This window comes from Oncorhynchus mykiss, chromosome 18, assembly GCF_013265735.2.
Source record: "Oncorhynchus mykiss isolate Arlee chromosome 18, USDA_OmykA_1.1, whole genome shotgun sequence".
Taxonomy (NCBI): Eukaryota; Metazoa; Chordata; class Actinopteri; order Salmoniformes; family Salmonidae; genus Oncorhynchus; species Oncorhynchus mykiss.
The window spans coordinates 6,436,608-6,462,177 of NC_048582.1; the positions used below are offsets into that span (position 1 = coordinate 6,436,608).

Consider the following 25,570-nt stretch of genomic DNA (forward strand, 5'->3'; position numbering starts at 1 on the left):
CTCTGTTATTTCTGCTGGAGACGTGATGTGTGTTGACCTCTCTGTTATTTCTGCTGAAGACGTGATGTGTGTTGACCTCTCTGTTATTTCTGCTGGAGACGTGATGTGTGTTGACCTCTCTGTTATTTCTGCTGATGACGTGATGTGTGTTGACCTCTCTGTTATTTCTGCTGAAGACGTGTGTTGACCTCTCTGTTATTTCTACTGAAGACGTGATGTGTGTTGACCTCTCTGTTATTTCTGCTGATGACGTGATGTGTGTTGATCTCTCTGTTATTTCTGCTGATGACGTGTGTTGACCTCTCTGTTATTTCTACTGAAGACGTGATGTGTGTTGACCTCTCTGTTATTTCTGCTGAAGACGTGATGTGTGTTGACCTCTCTGTTATTTCTGCTGAAGACGTGATGTGTGTTGACCTCTCTGTTATTTCTGCTGAAGACGTGATGTGTGTTGACCTCTCTGTTATTTCTGCTGAAGACGTGTGTTGACCTCTGTTATTTCTGCTGATGACGTGATGTGTGTTGACCTCTCTGTTATTTCTGCTGAAGACGTGATGTGTGTTGACCTCTCTGTTATTTCTGCTGATGACGTGTGTTGACCTCTCTGTTATTTCTGCTGATGATGTGTGTTGACCTCTGTTATTTCTGCTGATGACGTGATGTGTGTTGACCTCTCTGTTATTTCTGCTGAAGACGTGATGTGTGTTGACCTCTCTGTTATTTCTACTGAAGACGTGATGTGTGTTGACCTCTCTGTTATTTCTGCTGATGACGTGACGTGTGTTGACCTCTCTGTTATTTCTGCTGATGACGTGACGTGTGTTGACCTCTCTGTTATTTCTGCTGATGACGTGGTGTGTGTTGACCCCTCTGTTATTTCTGCTGAAGACGTGATGTGTGTTGACCTCTCTGTTATTTCTGCTGATGACGTGACGTGTGTTGACCTCTCTGTTATTTCTGCTGGAGACGTGATGTGTGTTGACCTCTCTGTTATTTCTGCTGAAGACGTGATGTGTGTTGACCTCTCTGTTATTTCTGCTGGAGACGTGATGTGTGTTGACCTCTCTGTTATTTCTGCTGATGACGTGATGTGTGTTGACCTCTCTGTTATTTCTGCTGAAGACGTGTGTTGACCTCTCTGTTATTTCTACTGAAGACGTGATGTGTGTTGACCTCTCTGTTATTTCTGCTGAAGACGTGGTGTGTGTTGACCTCTCTGTTATTTCTACTGAAGACGTGTGTTGACCTCTCTGTTATTTCTGCTGATGATGTGTGTTGACCTCTCTGTTATTTCTGCTGAAGACGTGGTGTGTGTTGACCTCTCTGTTATTTCTGCTGAAGACGTGATGTGTGTTGACCTCTCTAAACCTGACAGGATATTTCCACGGAACACTGCTGCTGTTCTCGTCAGGCCTCAGATGTACAGCATCACAATGCTTGTTGTTATGACTACTAATAATAGTGTCATATTTACATCTTCCTGTCCTCCCCCTGATGTCAAAACTATTTGCTTTTGAAATGGTTGTAATTGATATGTTATGTAAACATGAAACAACATGGAAATACATACTACATGTCCTATTTCTATCTTCCTGGAAGACTTGAGTCATACTGACATGTAATACTGACATGTAGTCTTACTGACATGTAGTCATACTGACATGTAGTCATACTGACATGTAGTCTTACTGACATGTAGTCTTACTGACATGTAGTCATACTGACATGTAGTCATACTGACATGTAGTCATACTGACATGTAGTCATGTTGACATGGTCATGTTGACATGTAGTCATACTGACATGTAGTCATACTGACATGTAGTCATACTGACATGTAGTCTTACTGACATGTAGTCTTACTGACATGTAGTCATACTGACATGTAGTCTTATTGACATGTAGTCTTATTGACATGTAGTCATACTGACATGTAGTCTTATTGACATGTAGTCATACTGACATGTAGTCATACTGACATGTAGTCATACTGACATGTAGTCTTATTGACATGTAGTCTTATTGACATGTAGTCATACTGACATGTAGTCTTATTGACATGTAGTCATACTGACATGTAGTCATACTGACATGTAGTCATACTGACATGTAGTCTTATTGACATGTAGTCATACTGACATGTAGTCATACTGTCATGTAGTCTTACTGACATGTAGTCTTACTGACATGTAGTCTTACTGACATGTAGTCATACTGACATGTAGTCTTATTGACATGTAGTCATACTGACATGTAGTCATACTGACATGTAGTCTTATTGACATGTAGTCTTATTGACATGTAGTCTTATTGACATGTAGTCATACTGACATGTAGTCATACTGACATGTAGTCATACTGACATGTAGTCTTATTGACATGTAGTCTTATTGACATGTAGTCATACTGACATGTAGTCATACTGACATGTAGTCATACTGACATGTAGTCTTATTGACATGTAGTCATACTGACATGTAGTCATACTGTCATGTAGTCTTACTGACATGTAGTCTTACTGACATGTAGTCTTACTGACATGTAGTCATATTGACGTGTAGTCATACTGACATGTAGTCATATTGACATGTAGTCTTATTGACATGTAGTCATACTGACATGTAGTCATGTTGACATGTAGTCATACTGACATGTAGTCATACTGACATGTAGTCATACTGACATGTAGTCATACTGACATGTAGTCTTACTGACATGTAGTCATACTGACATGTAGTCATACTGACATGTAGTCATACTGACATGTAGTCATACTGACATGTAGTCTTATTGACATGTAGTCTTATTGACATGTAGTCTTACTGACATGTAGTCTTATTGACATGTAGTCTTATTGACATGTAGTCATACTGACATGTAGTCATACTGACATGTAGTCATACTGACATGTAGTCTTATTGACATGTAGTCTTATTGACATGTAGTCATATTGACATGTAGTCATACTGACATGTAGTCATACTGACATGTAGTCATACTGACATGTAGTCTTATTGACATGTAGTCATACTGACATGTAGTCATACTGTCATGTAGTCTTACTGACATGTAGTCTTACTGACATGTAGTCTTACTGACATGTAGTCATACTGACATGTAGTCATACTGACATGTAGTCTTATTGACATGTAGTCATACTGACATGTAGTCATACTGACATGTAGTCTTATTGACATGTAGTCTTATTGACATGTAGTCTTATTGACATGTAGTCATACTGACATGTAGTCATACTGACATGTAGTCATACTGACATGTAGTCATATTGACATGTAGTCATACTGACATGTAGTCATATTGACATGTAGTCTTATTGACATGTAGTCATACTGACATGTAGTCATACTGACATGTAGTCATATTGACATGTAGTCTTACTGACATGTAGTCATACTGACATGTAGTCATACTGACATGTAGTCATATTGACATGTTGTCTCCTCTCTATCAGGTGCGTGTGGACAGTGGCATCCAAGAAGGAAGTGACATCAGTATCTACTATGACCCAATGATCTCCAAGGTCAGCTGCTGTGTTCTCCCTCAAACTGCCCAACACAATCACATTGCCCTTTGCCCAGTATGTTTTACTGATCTATAATGTGAATGTCCCTCTGTGCTCGCCGTAGCTGGTGACCTATGGCGCCACGCGCGCTGAAGCCCTGCAGAGGATGGAGGCGGCTCTCGATAACTATGTCATCAGAGGTAAGGCACTCAAACTCACTCACTCACTCACTCACTCACTCACTCACTCACTCTGTGTTGGGTGTTAGAGCTTTCTGGAAGCATCTTCAGTACCTCAAGACTCTGACGTTTTCTGTATAGCTACACACATGTAGAGGGTCTGATCTCTACCGGTCTCTGTCTGTGTGACTGTCCAGGGGTCTGATCTCTACCGGTCTCTGTCTGTGTGACTGTCCAGGGGTCTGATCTCTACCTGTCTCTGTCTGTTGTTCCTGTGTGTGTGACTGTCTAGGGGTCTGATCTCTGTCTGTTGTTCCTGTCTGTGTGACTGTCCAGGGTTCTGATCTCTGTCTGTTGTTCCTGTCTGTGTGACTGTCCAGGGGTCTGATCTCTGTCTGTTGTTCCTGTCTGTGTGACTGTCCAGGGGTCTGATCTCTGTCTGTTGTTCCTGTCTGTGTGACTGTCCAGGGGTCTGATCTCTGTCTGTTGTTCCTGTCTGTGTGACTGTCCAGGGGTCTGATCTCTGTCTGTTGTTCCTGTGTGTGTGACTGTCCAGGGGTCTGATCTCTGTCTGTTGTTCCTGTGTGTGTGACTGTCCAGGTGTGACCCACAACATCCCCCTGCTCAGAGAGATCATCACCCACCCTCGCTTCATCTCTGGTGACATCACCACTAACTTCCTGCCAGAGGAATACCCAGAGGGGTTCAAAGGTCACCAGCTGACCTCCGAGGGTCGCAGGGAGCTCGTCTCCACCGCAGCCGCTCTCTACGTCTCCGCACAGCTCCGCTCCCAGAGGTTCCTGGGTAATCTCAGGTAAATTAAACCAATTCAAATAACTGTGGGAACTTCTTGTAAGAATTGGTGCTGGAACAGCACATAGATAAAGCACCATCTTGGTCAGGTTGATACTATAAAAGATGTTCTAAAAGATTTAACCTGGTTAAATCAAACGGAGAGGAGGTAAAAACACCAAGAGGTTCTAGTTGACATCAGAAAGAGCTAGAGCTCTCATTGTTCCTCATGTGTTAATTATTGTGCTGTTTCACTGTTTCTGAATGTCCATTGTCTGTTTTTACAGAGGTTATTATTGTGTTGTGTGTTTAAACCAGTGTTTTACATGTTCCATTGTTTGTAGCACCGGCTCATCGGCAATATGTCACCAGTTAACAGAGCTGTATCCTAGCGTGGTGTAGCAGTCTGCTGGTCAAACTGTTAGACTTGATTCTCTCTGTCAGCCCTGCCATCTGTCTAAACATCTGGCCACATTTTCTTCTTTCTTTTTCGGATCGTTTCCTTTCGTTGTTCATGAACCGCCGGGGGTCTTTGTAGTTGCAGTCAGTGGTAGAGGCCCCATCCCTCCCTCCCTCCCTCCCTCCCTCCCTCCCTCCCTCCCTCCCTCCCTCCCTCCCTCCCTCCCTCCCTCCCTCCCTCCCTCCTGTCTCCTCACTCCTCCCCCTTCCTCACCCCTCCCTCACCCCTCCTGTCTCATCCCTCCCTCACCCCTCCCTCTTCCTCTCTCCTCCCTCACCCCTCCTGTCTCCTCCCTCCCTCACCCCTCCTGTCTCCTCCTGTCTCCTCCCTCCCTCACCTCTTCCTCTCTCCTCCCTCACCATTCCTGTCTCCTCTCTCCTCCCTCACCCCTCCTGTCTCCTCCTCCCTCACCCCTCCTCTCACCTAGTGTCTCCTCCCTCCCTCACCCCTCCCTCTTCCTCTCTCCTCCCTCACCCCTCCTGTCTCCTCTCTCCTCCCTCACCCCTCCCTCTTCCTCCCTCACCCCTCACCCCTCCTGTCTCCTCCCTCCCTCACCCCTCCTGTCTCCTCCTGGCTCCTCTCTCCCTCACCCCTCCCTCTTCCTCTCTCCTCCCTCACCCCTCCTGTCTCCTCTCTCCTCCCTCACCCCTCCTCTCTCTCCTCCTCTCACCCCTCCTGTCTCCACCCTCCCTCACCCCCCTTCCTCTCTCCTCCCTCCCCCCTCCTGTCTCCTCCCTCCCCCCTCATGTCTCCTCCCTCCCTCACCCCTCCTGTCTCATCCCTCCCTCACCCCTCCCTCTTCCTCTCTCCTCCCTCACCCCTCCTGTCTCCTCCCTCCCTCACCCCTCCTGTCTCCTCTCTCCTCCCTCACCCCTCCTGTCTCCTCTCTCCTCCCTCACCCCTCCTGTCTCCTCCCTCACTCCCTCCCCTCTCTCCTCCTCTCACCCCTCCTGTCTCCTCCCTCCCTCACCCCCCCTTCCTCTCTCTCCTCCTCTCACCCCTCCTGTCTCCTCCCTCCCCCCTCCTGTCTCCTCCCTCCCTCCCTCGCTTCCTCCCTCCCTCCCTCCCTCCCTCCCTCCCTCCCTCCCTCCCTCCCTCCCTCCCTCCCTCCCTCCCTCCCTCCTCTCTCTCCTCCTCTCACCCCTCCTGTCTCCTCCTCCCTCACCCCTCCTGTCTCCTCCCTCCCCCCTTCCTCTCTCTCAGAGCAGGGATAAACCAGACAGATCCTTCTACAGTGGAGTGTTCCAGAGAGCATGATCAGTAAAGCCTCAACACTATAGTTAGCCATCAACATTTTATAAGCATTAATATCTTTTGAATTTGTGGTTCAAAAGCTAAACTTGTATGTTTTGGAGCTGTTGATTATGTTAATTTATACCACGCTCATTTCAAGTGTCTTTGTTAATAGAAGTTGTATTCGGAAGGTTGGCTGAGAGGTCAGCTGGCTGGGATCTCCTTGGTTCAGCTTTGTAACAGAGCAGCAGACTGGTCTCTGGTGTCGGGAGAGAGAGGAGGCAGCTGTCAGTCAGTGGAGGAGCTGACTCTGTTTATACAGCTTCCTCTGACCCTCAGAGAATAGCTCTCTGAGACTGATACTAATGGGAAAGTGGTGTGTGTGTGTGTTTCAGGGTGTCCACCACCCCCCAGGAGCAGAGGCAGTGGGAGCTGTGTGTGGAGTTGGAGAAGGGAAGCCACACGGTCGCTGTGTCACGCTCTGGATCCACGTTCACTGTGAGCGACACACACACACACACACACACACACAGTGGGGTCCGAAATTATTGACACCCTTGATAAAGATGAGCAAAAAGCTGTAAAAGGTAAATCATTTAAATACTGAGATCTATTTTATGCAACAAAAAGGGGAATTTATATTATTTTATACTAATATAATTACTAAAAGACATAGTTTTTTACTCAAAGGTAGGGATCAACATTATGGACTGTTTTTAACACATTCCAATACCGTTCCTCCAAACCCGGTGAAAACCTGTTGACTTGAAGAGGGCAGTTGATAAGACCAGACGAAGGATATCAAAGATCTGGAAGGATTCTGTATGGAGGAACGGTCCAAGATCCCTCCTAATGTGTTCTCCTAAAACATTTCAGAGACAGGCTCGTTACTGTTATCCTCGCAAGGTGAAGTATTGAAAACAGAGGTGTCAATCATCTTGACCCCTAACCTTTTTAGAGATTAAAAAAAAGACTTGTTAATAAAAAAAACTATTGTATTAGTATAAAATAATATACTTTTCCCATTTATTTGAGCAAACAATATAACTCAGAGTTATATGTTTTATACAGTCATTTTTGCTGATAATTTATCATGGTGTCAATCATTTGGGACCCCACTATATATCCCTGTGGTTTGGTAGAGTGAATGAAGGCTGCCGGCCCTTCTCTCTGTGAGGGGGCTTGAATGGAGCTGAGGTCCAGGTGGTGAGGGGGAGGAGGGGTTGTCCTGGCCGACAGACATCACTCGGTGGCTGGGTGTTTAGACACCTGCAGTCCCTGGTCTGGTGGGTTGTTTTCCTTGAACCATGATAACATGTGCTCCTAATCAGCCTCTCCTGGTCACCCAGAACCACTGAACCACACATCAAACTAGGGGCCAGTACCCCCCAGGAGAGGAACGACTGGTGCTGGGTGCTGTGTCCTTTCCCTGGTCCTATCCTCTAGTAGTGGATACTGGGTCTCTCCCTGGTCCTCTAGTAGTGGATACTGGGTCTTTCCCTGGTCCTATCCTCTAGTAGTGGATACTGGGTCTTTCCCTGGTCCTCTAGTAGTGGATACTGGGTCTCTCCCTGGTCCTCTAGTAGTGGATACTGGGTCTCTCCCTGGTCCTCTAGTAGTGGATACTGGGTCTCTCCCTGGTCCTCTAGTAGTGGATACTGGGTCTTTCCCTGGTCCTCTAGTAGTGGATACTGGGTCTCTCCCTGGTCCTCTAGTAGTGGATACTGGGTCTCTCCCTGGTCCTCTAGTAGTGGATACTGGGTCTCTCCCTGGTCCTCTAGTAGTGGATACTGGGTCTTTTCCTGGTCCTCTCCTCTAGTAGTGGATACTGGGTCTCTCCCTGGTCCTCTAGTAGTGGATACTGGGTCTTTCCCTGGTCCTCTAGTAGTGGATACTGGGTCTCTCCCTGGTCCTCTAGTAGTGGATACTGGGTCTTTCCCTGGTCCTCTAGTAGTGGATACTGGGTCTCTCCCTGGTCCTCTCCTCTAGTAGTGGATACTGGGTCTATCCCTGGTCCTCTCCTCTAGTAGTGGATACTGGGTCTCTCCCTGGTCCTCTAGTAGTGGATACTGGGTCTCTCCCTGGTCCTCTAGTAGTGGATACTGGGTCTTTCCCTGGTCCTCTAGTAGTGGATACTGGGTCTCTCCCTGGTCCTCTCCTCTAGTAGTGGATACTGGGTCTCTCCCTGGTCCTCTAGTAGTGGATACTGGGTCTTTCCCTGGTCCTCTAGTAGTGGATACTGGGTCTCTCCCTGGTCCTCTAGTAGTGGATACTGGGTCTCTCCCTGGTCCTCTAGTAGTGGATACTGGGTGTCTCCCTGGTCCTCTAGTAGTGGATACTGGGTCTTTCCCTGGTCCTCTAGTAGTGGATACTGGGTCTCTCCCTGGTCCTCTAGTAGTGGATACTGGGTCTCTCCCTGGTCCTCTAGTAGTGGATACTGGGTCTCTCCCTGGTCCTCTAGTAGTGGATACTGGGTCTCTCCCTGGTCCTCTAGTAGTGGATACTGGGTCTCTCCCTGGTCCTCTAGTAGTGGATACTGGGTCTCTCCCTGGTCCTCTAGTAGTGGATTCTGGATCTCTCCCTGGTCCTCTCCTCTAGTAGTGGATACTGGGTCTGTCCCTGGTCCTCTCCTCTAGTAGTGGATACTGGCTCTGTCCCTGGTCCTCTCCTCTAGTAGTGGATACTGGGTCTTTCCCTGGTACTCAAGTAGTGGATACTGGGTCTTTCCCTGGTCCTCTAGTAGTGGATACTGGGTCTCTCCCTGGTCCTCTAGTAGTGGATACTGGGTCTCTCCCTGGTCCTCTAGTAGTGGATACTGGGTCTCTCCCTGGTCCTCTAGTAGTGGATACTGGGTCTCTCCCTGGTCCTCTAGTAGTGGATACTGGGTCTCTCCCTGGTCCTCTAGTAGTGGATACTGGGTCTTTCCCTGGTCCTCTCCTCTAGTAGTGGATACTGGGTCTCTCCCCTGTCCTCTAGTAGTGGATACTGGGTGTCTCCCTTGTCCTCTAGTAGTGGATACTGGGTCTCTCCCCTGTCCTCTAGTAGTGGATACTGGGTTTCTCCTCTAGTAGTGGATACTGGGTGTCTCCTCTAGTAGTGGATACTGGGTTTCTCCTCTAGTAGTGGATACTGGGTGTCTCCTCTAGTAGTGGATACTGGGTCTCTCCCCTGGTCCTCTAGTAGTGGATACTGGGTTTCTCCTCTAGTAGTGGATACTGGGTCTCTCCCTGGTCCTCTAGTAGTGGATACTGGGTTTCTCCTCTAGTAGTGGATACTGGGTCTCTCCCTGGTCCTCTAGTAGTGGATACTGGGTCTCTCCCTGGTCCTCTAGTAGTGGATACTGGGTGTCTCCCCTGTCCTCTAGTAGTGGATACTGGGTTTCTCCTCTAGTAGTGGATACTGGGTCTCTCCCTGGTCCTCTAGTAGTGGATACTGGGTGTCTCCCCTGTCCTCTAGTAGTGGATACTGGGTCTCTCCCCTGTCCTCTAGTAGTGGATACTGGGTCTCTCCCCTGTCCTCTAGTAGTGGATACTGGGTGTCTCCCTGGTCCTCTAGTAGTGGATACTGGGTCTCTCCCCTGTCCTCTAGTAGTGGATACTGGGTGTCTCCCTGGTCCTCTAGTAGTGGATACTGGGTTTCTCCTCTAGTAGTGGATACTGGGTGTCTCCCCTGTCCTCTAGTAGTGGATACTGGGTCTCTCCCCTGGTCCTCTAGTAGTGGATACTGGGTCTCTCCTCTAGTAGTGGATACTGGGTCTCTCCCTGGTCCTCTAGTAGTGGATACTGGGTCTTTCCCTGGTCCTCTAGTAGTGGATACTGGGTCTCTCCCCTGTCCTCTAGTAGTGGATACTGGGTCTCTCCCCTGGTCCTCTAGTAGTGGATACTGGGTCTCTCCCCTGGTCCTCTAGTAGTGGATACTGGGTCTCTCCTCTAGTAGTGGATACTGGGTGTCTCCTCTGCCCAACAGTACTATCTGATGCTGTTATTTTCCCAAGTGGTTCAACATAGCTGCTCCTCCTGCTGTCAGGCTGTCAGTCTCTTCCAGCATATCAACCTGCAGTCTCTCCACATGGGAAGCAAATGTCTTGTATCACAATAATAAGTAGAGTGTAGTAATGAAATGACCCTCTGGCCCCCCTGGCAGGTGGAGGTGGATGGAGTTACGGTGGAGGTTAGTGGAGAGTGGAACCTGGCCTCAGCCCTGCTGCCTGTCACCATCAACAGAACCCCCAGGGTTCTACAGTGTCTGTCTAGAGACGCAGGAGGAGACATCACTCTACAGTACCTGGGCACACAGGTGAGTCATTCATTCTGGTGAATGTATGAATCTTGTGTCTTAGTGGTCGTGTGTATGTTTTTCGTGTATGTACACACATTTAGTGACGTTCCTCTTATCTGTGGATCCAAGTCGTCGTCAGTTCCCCGCCTACACATCCCCATCCAGCCTAGTCCCAGACCCCCCAATACCCCCCAGACCCCCGCACTACACAGAATGTCAGGAAGAGAAGACCATCCGTTATGTATCAGAGGCTTTGAAAGGAGCCAGCTATAAACAGCTCTGTGCTGCTCACACCCTGGTGGGGGGCTTTGAACGCAGGCTCCACAGGAACTTGTCACGGGGCGACATCACTTCCCTTTCCTCCTTTAGGGACCTGGGGCTGGGCCGTGGGGGTCTGATCGGGCATGGGGGGGGTTGGGAGGAGGTTGATGAGTGGCTCAGTAAGTACCTCTGTCCTGTCCACTGCTGCGTCAGCTGGAGGATTCTGTATTTGTGTTGGAGAGGAGGAGACACCCCTGCTGAGCTGCTTCCAGGCTTCCTCTCCTGAGGACATAGAAGACCACTGTGTCCCCCTGTATCCCTTAGCTCTCACTCCTCTTGGGTATGTTCTAGTCTAGCTCATCCTGGGTATGTTCTAGTCTAGCTCATCCTGGGTATGTTCTAGTCTAGCTCATCCTGGGTATGTTCTAGTCCAGCTCATCCTGGGTATGTTCTAGTCCAGCTCATCCTGGGTATGTTCTAGTCCAGCTCATCCTGGGTATGTTCTAGTCCAGCTCATCCTGGGTATGTTCTAGTCCAGCTCATCCTGGGTATGTTCTAGTCCAGCTCCAGACGTAGGTCTCCAGACGTAGGTCTCCTGTTGCCCTCCAGGCCTGGAGTTGAATAGACCTTTAGTACGGCTGGTTTCAGAACAACACCTAGTTACCAGGCTGGTTACAGAACAACACCTAGTTACCAGACTGGTTACAGAACAACACCTAGTTACCAGACTGGTTACAGAACAACACCTAGTTACCAGGCTGGTTACAGAACAACACCTAGTTACCAGGCTGGTTTCAGAACAACACCTAGTTACCAGGCTGGTTACAGAACAACACCTAGTTACCAGACTGGTTACAGAACAACACCTAGTTACCAGACTGGTTACAGAACAACACCTAGTTACCAGACTGGTTACAGAACAACACCTAGTTACCAGGCTGGTTACAGAACAACACCTAGTTACCAGGCTGGTTACAGAACAACACCTAGTTACCAGGCTGGTTACAGAACAACACCTAGTTACCAGGCTGGTTACAGACCAACACCTAGTTACCAGGCTGGTTACAGACCAACACCTAGTTACCAGGCTGGTTACAGAACAACACCTAGTTACCAGGCTGGTTACAGAACAACACCTAGTTACCAGGCTGGTTACAGAACAACACCTAGTTACCAGGCTGGTTACAGACCAACACCTAGTTACCAGGCTGGTTACAGAACAACACCTAGTTACCAGGCTGGTTACAGAACAACACCTAGTTACCAGGCTGGTTACAGAACAACACCTAGTTACCAGGCTGGTTACAGAACAACACCTAGTTACCAGGCTGGTTACAGAACAACACCTAGTTACCAGGCTGGTTACAGAACAACACCTAGTTACCAGGCTGGTTACAGACCAACACCTAGTTACCAGGCTGGTTACAGAACAACACCTAGTTACCAGGCTGGTTACAGAACAACACCTAGTTACCAGGCTGGTTACAGACCAACACCTAGTTACCAGGCTGGTTACAGAACAACACCTAGTTACCAGGCTGGTTACAGAACAACACCTAGTTACCAGGCTGGTTACAAAACAACACCTAGTTACCAGGCTGGTTACAGACCAACACCTAGTTACCAGGCTGGAGTTGAATAGACCTTTAGTACGGCTGGTTACAGAACAACACCTAGGACCAGGCTGGTTACAGAACAACGCCTAGTTACCAGGCTGGTTACAGAACAACACCTAGTTACCAGGCTGGTTACAGAACAACACCTAGTTACCAGGCTGGTTACAGAACAACACCTAGTTACAAGGCTGATTTCTGAACAACACCTAGTTACCAGGCTGGTTACAGACCAACACCTAGTTACCAGGCTGGTTACAGAACAACACCTAGTTACCAGGCTGGTTACAGAACAACACCTAGTTACCAGGCTGGTTACAGAACAACACCTAGTTACCAGGCTGGTTACAGAACAACACCTAGTTACCAGGCTGGTTACAGAACAACACCTAGTTACCAGGCTGGTTACAGAACAACACCTAGTTACCAGGCTGGTTACAGACCAACACCTAGTTACCAGGCTGGTTACAGAACAACACCTAGTTACCAGGCTGGTTACAGAACAACACCTAGTTACCAGGCTGGTTACAGAACAACACCTAGTTACCAGGCTGGTTACAGACCAACACCTAGTTACCAGGCTGGTTACAGAACAACACCTAGTTACCAGGCTGGTTACAGAACAACACCTAGTTACCAGGCTGGTTACAAAACAACACCTAGTTACCAGGCTGGTTACAGACCAACACCTAGTTACCAGGCTGGAGTTGAATAGACCTTTAGTACGGCTGGTTACAGAACAACACCTAGGACCAGGCTGGTTACAGAACAACGCCTAGTTACCAGGCTGGTTACAGAACAACACCTAGTTACCAGGCTGAAGTTGAATAGACCTTTAGTACAGCTGGTTACAGAACAACACCTAGTTACCAGGCTGGTTACACACGAACACCTAGTTACCAGGCTGGTTACAGACCAACACCTAGTTACCAGGCTGGTTACAGACCAACACCTAGTTACCAGGCTGGTTACAGACCAACACCTAGTTACCAGGCTGGTTACAGAACAACACCTAGTTACCAGGCTGGTTACAGACCAACACCTAGTTACCAGGCTGGAGTTGAATAGACCTTTTATTATGGCTGGTTACAGATCAACACCTAGTTAACCTGGTTGGTTACAGATCAACACCTAGTTAACCTGGTTGGTTGACCTGTATCTGAACTGGGGTGACAGTCAACGGGGGCAATATGAAGGCTGTTAGTTACTGTTGTTTCCTGGGAAGAAATCCTGTCGAAGCCTTCATTTCCCCAGGCGCTCCCATTCCCCACACTCCTGACGCTCCGGATTTCAGCCCTGATTTACGAGTCCAGCTTGGTTTTCCCTCCTCGCTCCTGGTTTTCCAACAAGGGATTGTCGGCCTTGGGAATCAATGGCTGTTTGTTTGGGGGTGTCCTTTGGGGGTACCCCGGCCAGGGGTTATTTTAGTCACTTTGATGGTGTTGTGAAGAGGATGACCTGTCGTGTGTGTGTGTGTGTGTGTGTGTGTGTGTGTGTGTGTGTGTGTTTGTGTGTGTGTGTGTGTCCGCTAAATACAGTCTTATGTGGGCAGGGCAGGGTTCCAGGGGTGAGGAAGGTAAACAAACAAACAAGGATGCATGAGGTCATTAACATGGTGGGTGGCTTCCTAATGTTATTGTACTGTGACCTTCGTATACAGGTCAGTGACTGGGACCAGCTACTAGTAGTGTGACTGGGACCGGCTACTAGTAGTGTGACTGGGACCGGCTACTAGTAGTGTGACTGGGACCGGCTACTAGTAGTGTGACTGGGACCGGCTACCAGTAGTGTGACTGGGACCGGCTACTAGTAGTGTGACTGGGATCGGCTACTAGTAGTGTGACTGGGACCGGCTACTAGTAGTGTGACTGGGACCGGCTACCAGTAGTGTGACTGGGACCGGCTACTAGTAGTGTGACTGGGACCGGCTACTAGTAGTGTGACTGGGACCGGCTACTAGTAGTGTGACTGGGACCGGCTACTAGTAGTGTGACTGGGACCGGCTACTAGTAGTGCGACTGGGACCGGCTACTAGTAGTGCGACTGGGACCGGCTACAGGTAGTGCGACTGGGACCGGCTACTGGTAGTGCGACTGGGACCGGCTACTGGTAGTGCGACTGGGACCGGCTACTGGTAGTGCGACTGGGACCGGCTACTGGTAGTGTGACTGGGACAATGCCCCCCCTAGCCTAGACCAGTGTTAAGCCAGGACAATGCTCCACCTAGCCTAGACCAGTGTTAAGCCAGGATAATGCTCCACCTAGCCTAGACCAGTGATAAACCAGGATAATGCTCCACCTAGCCTAGACCAGTGATAAGCCAGGACAATGCTCCACCTAGCCTAGACCAGTGATAAACCAGGATAATGCTCCACCTAGCCTAGACCAGTGATAAGCCAGGACAATGCTCCACCTAGCCTAGACCAGTGATAAACCAGGATAATGCTCCACCTAGCCTAGACCAGTGATAAGCCAGGACAATGCTCCACCTAGCCTAGACCAGTGATAAACCAGGATAATGCTCCCCCTAGCCTAGACCAGTGATAAGCCAGGATAATGCCCCCCTAGCCTAGACCAGTGTTAAGCCAGGATAATGCCCCCCCTAGCCTAGACCAGTGTTAAGCCATGATAATGCTCCACCTAGCCTAGGCCAGTGATAAACCAGGATAATGCTCCCCCTAGCCTAGACCAGTGATAATCCAGGATAATGCCCCCCCTAGCCTAGACCAGTGATAAACCAGGATAATGCTCCCCCTAGCCTAGACCAGTGATAAGCCAGGATAATGCCCCCCTAGCCTAGACCAGTGTTAAGCCAGGATAATGCCCCCCCTAGCCTAGACCAGTGTTAAGCCAGGATAATGCCCCCCCTAGCCTAGACCAGTGTTAAACCAGGATAATGCTCCACCTAGCCTAGACCAGTGTTAAGCCTGGACAATGCTCCACCTAGCCTAGACCAGTGTTAAACCAGGATAATGCTCCCCCTAGCCTAGACCAGTGATAATCCAGGATAATGCCCCCCCCCCTAGCCTAGACCAGTGATAAACCAGGACAATGCTCCACCTAGCCTAGACCAGTGATAATCCAGGATAATGCCCCCCCCTAGCCTAGACCAGTGATAAACCAGGATAATGCTCCACCTAGCCTAGACCAGTGATAAACCAGGACAATGCTGGGACATTTTCAGCTTCCAGGAATTGTGTACGGATCCTTGCGACATGGAGTTTGCATTATCATGCTGAAACATGAGGTGATGGTGGTGGATGAATAGCAGGACAATGGGCCTCAGGACCTCCTCACAGTATCATTCAAATTGCCATCAATAAAATGCAATTGTGTTGCATTGTGTTGCAATTGCAATTGTGTTTTTTGTCCGTAGCTTAAACCTGCCCGTACCATAACCCCACCGCCACCATGGGGCACTCTGTTCACAATGTTCAGCAAACTGCTCACCCACACAACGCCATCCGGTCTGCCGTCTGCCCGGTACAATTGAAACCGGGATTCATCCAGCATGCCAGTGGTCATCGAAGGTGAGCGTTTTACCCACTGAAGTCGGTGACGACGCCAAACTGCAGTCAGGCCAAGACCCTGGTGAGGATGGCGAGCACACAGATGAGCTTCCCCGAGACGGTTTCTGACAGTTTGAGCAGAAATTCTTTGGTTGTGCAAAACCCACATTTTCATCAGCTGTCCGGGTGGCTGGTCTCCGATGATCTCGCAGGTGAAGAAGCCGGATGTGGAGGTCCTGGGCTGGCGTGATTACACATGGTCTGCGGTTGTGAGGCAGGTTGGACGTACTGCTGTGTCCCGTGTGGCTCATTTGGTAGAGCATGACGCTTGCAACGCCAGGGTTGTGGGTTCAATTCCCACGGGGAATATGGAAATGTATGCACTCACTGTAAGTCGCTCTGATAAGACCATCTGCTAAATTACTCAAAAGTAAAAAAATGTAGAATGTACTGCCAAATTCTCCAAAATGATGTTGGAGGCGGCTTATGGTAGAGAAATGAACACTCTGGCAACAGTTCTGGGATCTTTTATTTCAGCGTATGAAACATGGGACCAACACTTTACATGTTGTGTTTATATTTTTGTTCTGTATAAAAGGACAGAGTTAGGAAGGTATTTTGTTATCAAGCTGTTATCAAACTTCAGTATCCAGCTGCTCATTGAATCGCACCACACAACAGATATCTACCAGCAAATATGTATTGTACCTCTCCCTCCCTCCCTCCTCCCTACCACTCTCCGGTCTCACCTCGTTGCCCGGCGCCAAGCGACCGTTGGCTGTTATATTTATTAGGCCTGCTGCTTCGTGAAGTTTCAACTCTTAACGAGGGAGAAACCAGCCACTCAGTGCTAGCTATGTGTAAGACATAAATTAGCCTCATGAGCTAATTAAAGGATTGGCATGAAATAGCCTGATGAATGAACCCACTGACGGTAATGCAGTAATGCAGTAGTATTGATTCACTAAGCCAGGGACAGGGATATAGACCGACACGAATGATGTTGGGTGCTGCCACCCGGTGGACCCAAGGAGAACAGCATCAACACAATAGGAGTTTCAGAATAATGAATGTGGAGTGTTCGTCTTTATTTTTCTTTCATTAGTTTTACAACATGGGCCTACTTTGTGGACTTGTATATGTAATGAATTGATAACTGTGAATTGACCCCCGACCTCTGTCTCTTGTGTGTTCAGTTTAAGGTGCGTGTTCTCAGTCAGCTGGTATCCACGCTGAGCGCTCACATGCCTGAGAAGGTTCCAGAAGACACCAGCAGCATCCTGCGTTCTCCGATGCCTGGCTCCGTGGTCGCCGTGTCTGTCAAACCTGGAGACGTGGTAAGAACGTACATGTTACATAGAATCCACATAGATCCGAGACACTGGTACGTAGAGCATCCTGAACAGAGCATCCTGAACAGAGCGGTAGCGTCATGCCTGGTACGCAGAGCATCCTGAACAGAGTGGTAGCGTCATGCCTGGTACGTACAGCATCCTGAACAGAGCGGTAGCATCATGCCTGGTACGTACAGCATCCTGAACAGAGCATCCTGAACAGAGTGGTAGCGTCATGCCTGGTACGTACAGCATCCTGAACAGAGCATCCTGAACAGAGTGGTAGCGTCATGCCTGGTACGTACAGCATCCTGAACAGAGCATCCTGAACAGAGTGGTAGCGTCATGCCTGGTACGTACAGCATCCTGAACAGAGCATCCTGAACAGAGCATCCTGAACAGAGCGGTAGCGTCATGCCTGGTACGTAGAGCATCCTGAACAGAGCGGTAGCGTCATGCCTGGTACGTAGAGCATCCTGAACAGAGTGGTAGCGTCATGCCTGGTACGTAGAGCATCCTGAACAGAGCGGTAGCGTCATGCCTGGTACGTAGAGCATCCTGAAAAGAGCATCCTGAACAGAGTGGTAGCGTCATGCCTGGTACGTAGAGCATCCTGAACAGAGCGGTAGCGTCATGCCTGGTACGTAGAGCATCCTGAACAGAGCGGTAGCGTCATGCCTGGTACGTAGAGCATCCTGAACAGAGTGGTAGCGTCATGCCTGGTACGTAGAGCATCCTGAACAGAGCGGTAGCGTCATGCCTGGTACGTAGAGCATCCTGAACAGAGTGGTAGCGTCATGCCTGGTACGTAGAGCATCCTGAACAGAGCGGTAGCGTCATGCCTGGTACGTAGAGCATCCTGAACAGAGCGGTAGCGTCATGCCTGGTACGTAGAGCATCCTGAACAGAGCGGTAGCGTCATGCCTGGATCTGTGGTGACTTTGTCTGTCAAGCTTGGAGATGATGTGGTAAGGACATGTTACATGTTACATACATGTTGCTGCTGGATATTAGTTGTTACATGTTACATACAGTGCCTTGCGAAAGTATTTGGCCCCCTTGAACTTTGCAACCTTTTGCCACATTTCAGGCTTCAAACATAAAGATATAAAACTGTATTTTTTTGTGAAGAATCAACAACAAGTGGGACACAATCATGAAGTAGAACGACATTTATTGGATATTTCAAACTTTTTTAACGAATCAAAAACTGAAAAATTGGGCGCGCAAAATTATTCAGCCCCCTTAAGTTAATACTTTGTAGCGCCACCTTTTGCTGCAATTACAGCTGTAAGTCGCTTGGGGTATGTCTCTATCAGTTTTGCACATCGAGAGACTGAAATTTTTTCCCATTCCTCCTTGCAAAACAGCTCGAGCTCAGTGAGGTTGGATGGAGAGCATTTGTGAACAGCAGTTTTCAGTTCTTTCCACAGATTCTCGATTGGATTCAGGTCTGGACTTTGACTTGGCCATTCTAACACCTGGATATGTTTATTTTTGAACCATTCCATTGTAGATTTTGCTTTATGTTTTGGATCATTGTCTTGTTGGAAGACAAATCTCCGTCCCAGTCTCAGGTCTTTTGCAGACTCCATCAGGTTTTCTTCCAGAATGGTCCTGTATTTGGCTCCATCCATCTTCCCATCAATTTTAACCATCTTCCCTGTCCCTGCTGAAGAAAAGCAGGCCCAAACCATGATGCTGCCACCACCATGTTTGACAGTGGGGATGGTGTGTTCAGCTGTGTTGCTTTTACGCCAAACATAACGTTTTGCATTGTTGCCAAAAAGTTCAATTTTGGTTTCATCTGACCAGAGCACCTTCTTCCACATGTTTGGTGTGTCTCCCAGGTGGCTTGTGGCAAACTTTAACCGACACTTTTTATGGATATCTTTAAGAAATGGCTTTCTTCTTGCCACACTTCCATAAAGGCCAGACAGAGTCTCCCACCTCAGCTGTAGATCTCTGCAGTTCATCCAGAGTGATCATGGGCCTCTTGGCTGCATCTCTGATCAGTCTTCTCCTTGTATGAGCTGAAAGTTTAGAGGGACGGCCAGGTCTTGGTAGATTTGCAGTGGTCTGATACTCCTTCCATTTCAATATTATCGCTTGCACAGTGCTCCTTGGGATGTTTAAAGCTTGGGAAATCTTTTTGTATCCAAATCCGGCTTTAAACTTCCTCACAACAGTATCTCGGACCGGCCTGGTGTGTTCCTTGTTCTTCATGATGCTCTCTGCGCTTTTAACGGACCTCTGAGACTATCACAGTGCAGGTGCATTTATACGGAGACTTGATTACACACAGGTGGATTGTATTTATCATCATTAGTCATTTAGGTCAACATTGGATCATTCAGAGATCCTCACTGAACTTCTGGAGAGAGTTTGCTGCACTGAAAGTAAAGGGGCTGAATAATTTTGCACGCCCAATTTTTCAGTTTTTGATTTGTTAAAAAAGTTTGAAATATCCAATAAATGTCGTTCCACTTCATGATTGTGTCCCACCTGTTGTTGATTCTTCACAAAAAAATACAGTTTTATATCTTTATGTTTGAAGCCTGAAATGTGGCAAAAGGTCGCAAAGTTCAAGGGGGCCGAATACTTTCGCAAGGCACTGTACATGTTGTTGCTGGATATTAGTTGTTACATGTTACATACATGTTGCTGCTGGATATTAGTTGTTACATACATGTTGTTGCTGGATATTAGTTGTTACATGTTACATACATGTTGCTGCTGGATATTAGTTGTTACATACATGTTGTTGCTGGATATTAGTTGTTACATACATGTTGCTGGATATTAGTTGTTACATGTTACATACATGTTGCTGGATATTAGTTGTTACATGTTACATACATGTTGCTGGATATTCGTTGTTACATGTTACATACATGTTGTTGCTGGATATTAGTTGTTACATGTTACATACATGTTGCTGGATATTAGTTGTTACATACATGTTGCTGGATATTAGTTGTTACATGTTGCTGGATATTAGTTGTTACATGTTACATACATGTTGTTGCTGGATATTAGTTGTTACATGTTACATACATGTTGTTACTGGATATTAGTTGTTACATGTTACATACATGTTGTTGCTGGATATTAGTTGTTACATACATGTTGCTGGATATTAGTTGTTACATGTTACATACATGTTGTTGCTGGATATTAGTTTCACCTCCTCATCCATCAATGATTTAACCTTGTAAATCAGCACTCAATGATGGAGATGGAATGCTGGTTTATCAATATTGCATGTGGCGTCTGGCGCCAGTTAATGCATCTGTCTGTCTGTCTGTCTGTCTGTCTGTCTGTCTGTCTGTCTGTCTGTCTGTCTGTCTGTCTGTCTGTCTGTGTGGAGTGAGTCAATGCATCTGTCTGTCTGTCTGTGTGGAGTGAGTCATGCTATAGACGCTACATCATTGTATGTAGTAATGATGTATTGTTGTTCCCCAGGTGGCTGAAGGCCAGGAGATCTGTGTGATCGAGGCCATGAAGATGCAGAACAGCTTGATTGCTGCTAAAGCTGCCAAGGTCAGGCCAATGGACACCCCCCCCCCCCCCCCCCCCCCCCCATTACACCAACCTACACTACAACACATTACCACACCCCCATTACACTAACCTACACTACAACACATTACCACCCCCCCATTACACTAACCTACACTACAACACATTACCACCCCCCCATTACACTAACCTACACTACAACACATTACCACACCCCCCCCCCATTACTCTAACCTACACTACATTACCACACCCCCATTACACTAACCTTCACTACAACACATTACCACACCCCCCATTACACTAACCTACACTACAACACATTACCACCCCCCCATTACACTAACCTACACTACAACACATTACCACACAAATTACTACACACACTACTGCATTACTACACACACACACTACTGCATTACTTCACCCTACTGCATTACTACACACACACTACTATGTTACTACACACACAACTGCATTACCACACACACACACACACACACACACACACACACACACACACACAACTGCATTGCTACACACACTATTGCATTACAGCACACACTACACATTACTATATTACCTCACACTACTACATTACCCCACACTACGACATTACCCCACACTACGACATTACCACACACTACAACATTACCGCACACTACGACATTACCACACACTACGACATTACCACACACTACGACATTACCACACACTACGACATTACCCCACACTACTACATTACCCCACACTACGACATTACCACACACTACTACATTACCATACACACTACTACATTACCATGCACACTCTACTACCTTACCACACACACACTCTACTACCTTACCACACACACACACTACTACATTACCACACACTACTACATTACCACACACTACTACATTACTGCACATTACCACACACTACTACATTACCACACATTACCACCCACTACTACATTACCACACACTACTACATTACCACACATTACCACACACTACTACATTACCACACTCTACTACATTACCACACTCTACTACATTACCATACACACACTACTACATTACTACACAATACTACATTACCACACTCTACTACATTACCATACACACACTACTACCTTAACACACACTTCTACATTACCACACACTACTACATTACTGCACATTACCACACACTACTACATTACCACACATTACCACACACTACTACATTACCACACACTGCTACATTACCACACACTACGACATTACCACACACTCTACTACCTTACCACACACACACTCTACTACCTTACCACACACCCACTACTACATTACCACACACTACTACATTACCACACACTACTACATTACCACACACTACTACATTACCACACTCTACTACATTACCACACTCTACTACATTACCACACTCTACTACATTACCGTACACACACTACTACATTACCACACACTATTACATTACCACACTCTACTACATTACCATACACACACTACTACCTTAACACACACTATTACATTACCACACACTACGACATTACCACACACTCTACTACCTTACCACACACACACACTACTACATTACCACACACACACTACTACATTACCACACACACACTACTACATTACCACACACTACTACATTACCACACACACACACTACTACATTACCACACACACACTACTACATTACCACACACACACTACTACATTACCACACACACACTACTACATTACCACACACACACTACTACATTACCACACACACACTACTACATTACCACACACACACTACTACATTACCACACACACACTACTACATTACCACACACACACTGAATTACTTTCCTCATCACCACAGTCAGACAGCTAGTTTCTATGACAACAGACCTTTCTGTGGTTCCCTCCCAGGTGAAGAGTGTCCACTGTAAAGCAGGAGAGACGGTTGGAGAGGGAGACCTTCTGGTCCAACTGGAGTAGGATCTAACCTACGACCTCTAACCTCTGCCCTCCCACCTCTGACCTCGCTCGCCAGGGATTGGCTTCGAAGTCCGGTTGAAGGAATTCTGGGACAAAGGAATGAACAGGATACTAGTAGACTAGATGGACCGTTCCCCAGTCTCTCCTTGTTGTTTTGTTCTGATGTAGGCTACACTCTCCAGTATTGGCTTCTGGGATTCGCTCGTTCTAGGAATTTTCCTCTGAAAAAAACTGAAAAACAAGATGGACGCCGTGGACCTGTTTTAGTGCCTTCAGCCTCTGAAAAGAGGATTGTCCTGTTAAATATGATGAACACTGTATATATCACTTAGCTACATGTCACTAATCATGTGTAATGTTCTTCCTCACCAGCCTGGTCTCAGATCTGTTTGTGCCATTTTGCCAGGACGTCTGGGACCAGGCTAGGCGCCTCTCATTTCAACGTAAAGAAACACTTGTGTATCAGAGTTTAGAAACCTGGTTATAGTAAAACGCTACTCTCTTAGGTGGAGTTACGTTTGTCTTTTTAAAGGATATGTCTCAACCCCAATTTCAGCCTTTGTCTAACCCCTTGACATTGTTAAGAAAAAAATGCATTCAGGTGAGAAGTTGTGGATGTGGGGGGGACTTGCTCATAAATATTTATTTTGGGGGTGGGTTAATGTAGTTGTATCTGATCCCAACACTCTCTCACTGGGGGGGGACTTGCTCATAAATATTCATTTTGGGGGTGGGTTAATGTAGTTGTACCTGATCCCAACACTCTCTCACTGGGGGGGACTTGCTCATAAATATTCATTTTGGGGGTGGGTAAATGTAGTTGTACCTGATCCCAACACTCTCTCCCTGACCAGAAGTCCACTGACACGCTCTGATAATAAAATGATGTGCATCGCGAACAAATACGGCTCTGGAAAGTTAGCTCACAGTTGTTATGTGCTGACTTCCTGACATCTATTGCCACTTGCAGTGTAAGTTCGAATCCCTTATTGGGGGGGGGGGGGGGGTAGTTGAAATGTGGACTCATATTTACTGCGGTAATGTGTTGGGAGGAAAGGGCAGTCATCACCTTGTAAATGAAGGGGCTCAACTCAATCCAAACCACATTGCAGTATTTACACAGTATCTCTTTTTTCCAATGGTCAAATTAACACACACTGGTCTTGGGTACTGTATGAAAACCTGCAACTACTACCAGAGCGACCCCTCTCACAGGTATGCTTTCACTTTTCAGAATTAGAAGTGTGTGTGTGTGTGGTCACAGGATGAATATATGAAATAAAGGATTTGAAGAAAAAACATCTATCTTCCCCAGTTGGGATTAGAACTCACAACCATTGAACTATGGAGCCAACTGTAGCAGAGTGCTCCACCAATCAGTCAAGTTAACATGACCACTGTCATCTATTTCTTGTTACAATGGATGTAGCTACGAATACAGTTGAAGTGGGAAGTTTACACACACCTTAGCCAAATACATTCTAACTCAGATTTTCACAATTCTTGACATTGAATCCTAGTAAAAATTCCCTGTTTTTGGTCAGTTAGGATCACTACTTTATTTTAAGAATGTGAAATGTCAGAATAATAGTAGAGAGAATGATTTATTTCAGCTTTTATTTATTTCATCGCATTCTCAGTGGGTCAGAAGTTTACATACACTCAATTAGTATTTGGTAGCATTGCCTTTAAATTGTTTAACTCGGGTCAAACTCTTCAGGTAGCCTTCCACAAGTTGGATGAATTTTGGCCCATTCCTCCTGACAGAGCTGGTGTAACTGAGTCAGGTTTGTAGGCCTCTTTGCTCGCACAAGCTTTTTCAGTTCTGCCCACACATTTTCTATAGGATTGAGGTCAGGGCTTTGTGATGGCCACGCCAATACCTTGACGTTGTTGTCCTTAAGCCATTTTCCCACAACTTTGGAAGTATGCTTGGAGTTATTGTCCATTTGGAAGACCCATTTGCGACCAAGCTTTAACTTCCTGACTGATGTCTGGAGATGTTGCTTCAATATATCCACATAACTTTCCTCCCTCGTGATGCCATCTATTTTGTGAAGTGCACCAGTCCCTCCTGCAGCAAAGCACCTCCACAACATGATGCTGCCACCCCCGTGCTTCACGGTTGGGATGGTATTCTTCGGCTTGCAAGCATCCCCCTTTTTCCTCCAAACATAACGATGATCATTATGGCCAAACAGTTCTATTTTTGTTTCATCAGACCAGAGGATATTTCTCCAAAAAGTACGATCTTTGTCCCCATGTGCAGTTTCAAACCGTAGTCTGGCTTTTTTATTGCGGTTTTGGAGCAGTTGCTTCTTCCTTGCTGAGCGGCCTTTCAGGTTATGTCGATATAGGATTCGTTACTGTGGATATAGACACTTTTTTCCTCCAGCATCTTCACAAGGTCATTTTCTGTTGTTCTGGGATTGATTTGCACTTTTCGCACTAAAGTGCGTTCATCTCTAGGAGACAGAACATGTCTCCTTCCTGAGCGGTATGATGACTACATTGTCCCATGGTGTTTATACTTGCGTACTATTGTTTGTACAGATGAATGTGGTACCATCAGGCGTTTGGAAATTGCTCCCAAGGATGAACTTGTGGAGGACTTGTGGAGGTCTACAATTTCTTTTGATTTCCCCATGATGTCAAGCAAAGAGGCACTGAGTTTGAAGGTAGGCCTTGAAATATATCCACAGGTACACCTCCAACGTACTCAAATGATGTCAATTAGCCTATCAGAAGCTTCTATAGCCATGACATCATTTTCTGGAATTTTCCAAGCTGTTTAAAGGCAGTCAACTTAGTGTATGGAAACTTCTGACCCACTGGAATTGTGATACAGTGAATTATAAGTGAAATAATCTGTCTGTAAACAATT

At 46.8% G+C, this 25,570-nt stretch overlaps 1 protein-coding gene across 2 annotated transcripts in view; it reads left to right on the forward strand.

Moving 5' to 3' along the window:
• LOC110496964 (propionyl-CoA carboxylase alpha chain, mitochondrial) overlaps positions 1 to 23,324 on the forward strand; it is a 55,499-nt gene extending 32,175 nt beyond the window's left edge. Inside the window, exons 14-22 of one of the 2 annotated variants that reach the window (XR_005037353.1) lie at positions 3,473 to 3,541; positions 3,648 to 3,723; positions 4,303 to 4,516; positions 6,583 to 6,685; positions 10,331 to 10,483; positions 17,045 to 17,185; positions 20,648 to 20,725; positions 22,618 to 23,062; positions 23,113 to 23,324. Coding sequence is in view for 1 of the 2 variants with exons in the window: in XM_036951488.1 (XP_036807383.1) it covers positions 3,473 to 3,541; positions 3,648 to 3,723; positions 4,303 to 4,516; positions 6,583 to 6,685; positions 10,331 to 10,483; positions 17,045 to 17,185; positions 20,648 to 20,725; positions 22,618 to 22,686 (903 nt within the window). In the remaining variant the exon portion in view is untranslated. Of the gene's footprint in view, positions 1 to 3,472; positions 3,542 to 3,647; positions 3,724 to 4,302; positions 4,517 to 6,582; positions 6,686 to 10,330; positions 10,484 to 17,044; positions 17,186 to 20,647; positions 20,726 to 22,617 lie in introns of both variants that reach the window. The other variant, XM_036951488.1, reaches the window with a different exon arrangement.
• Positions 23,325 to 25,570: the final 2,246 nt, after the last annotated feature.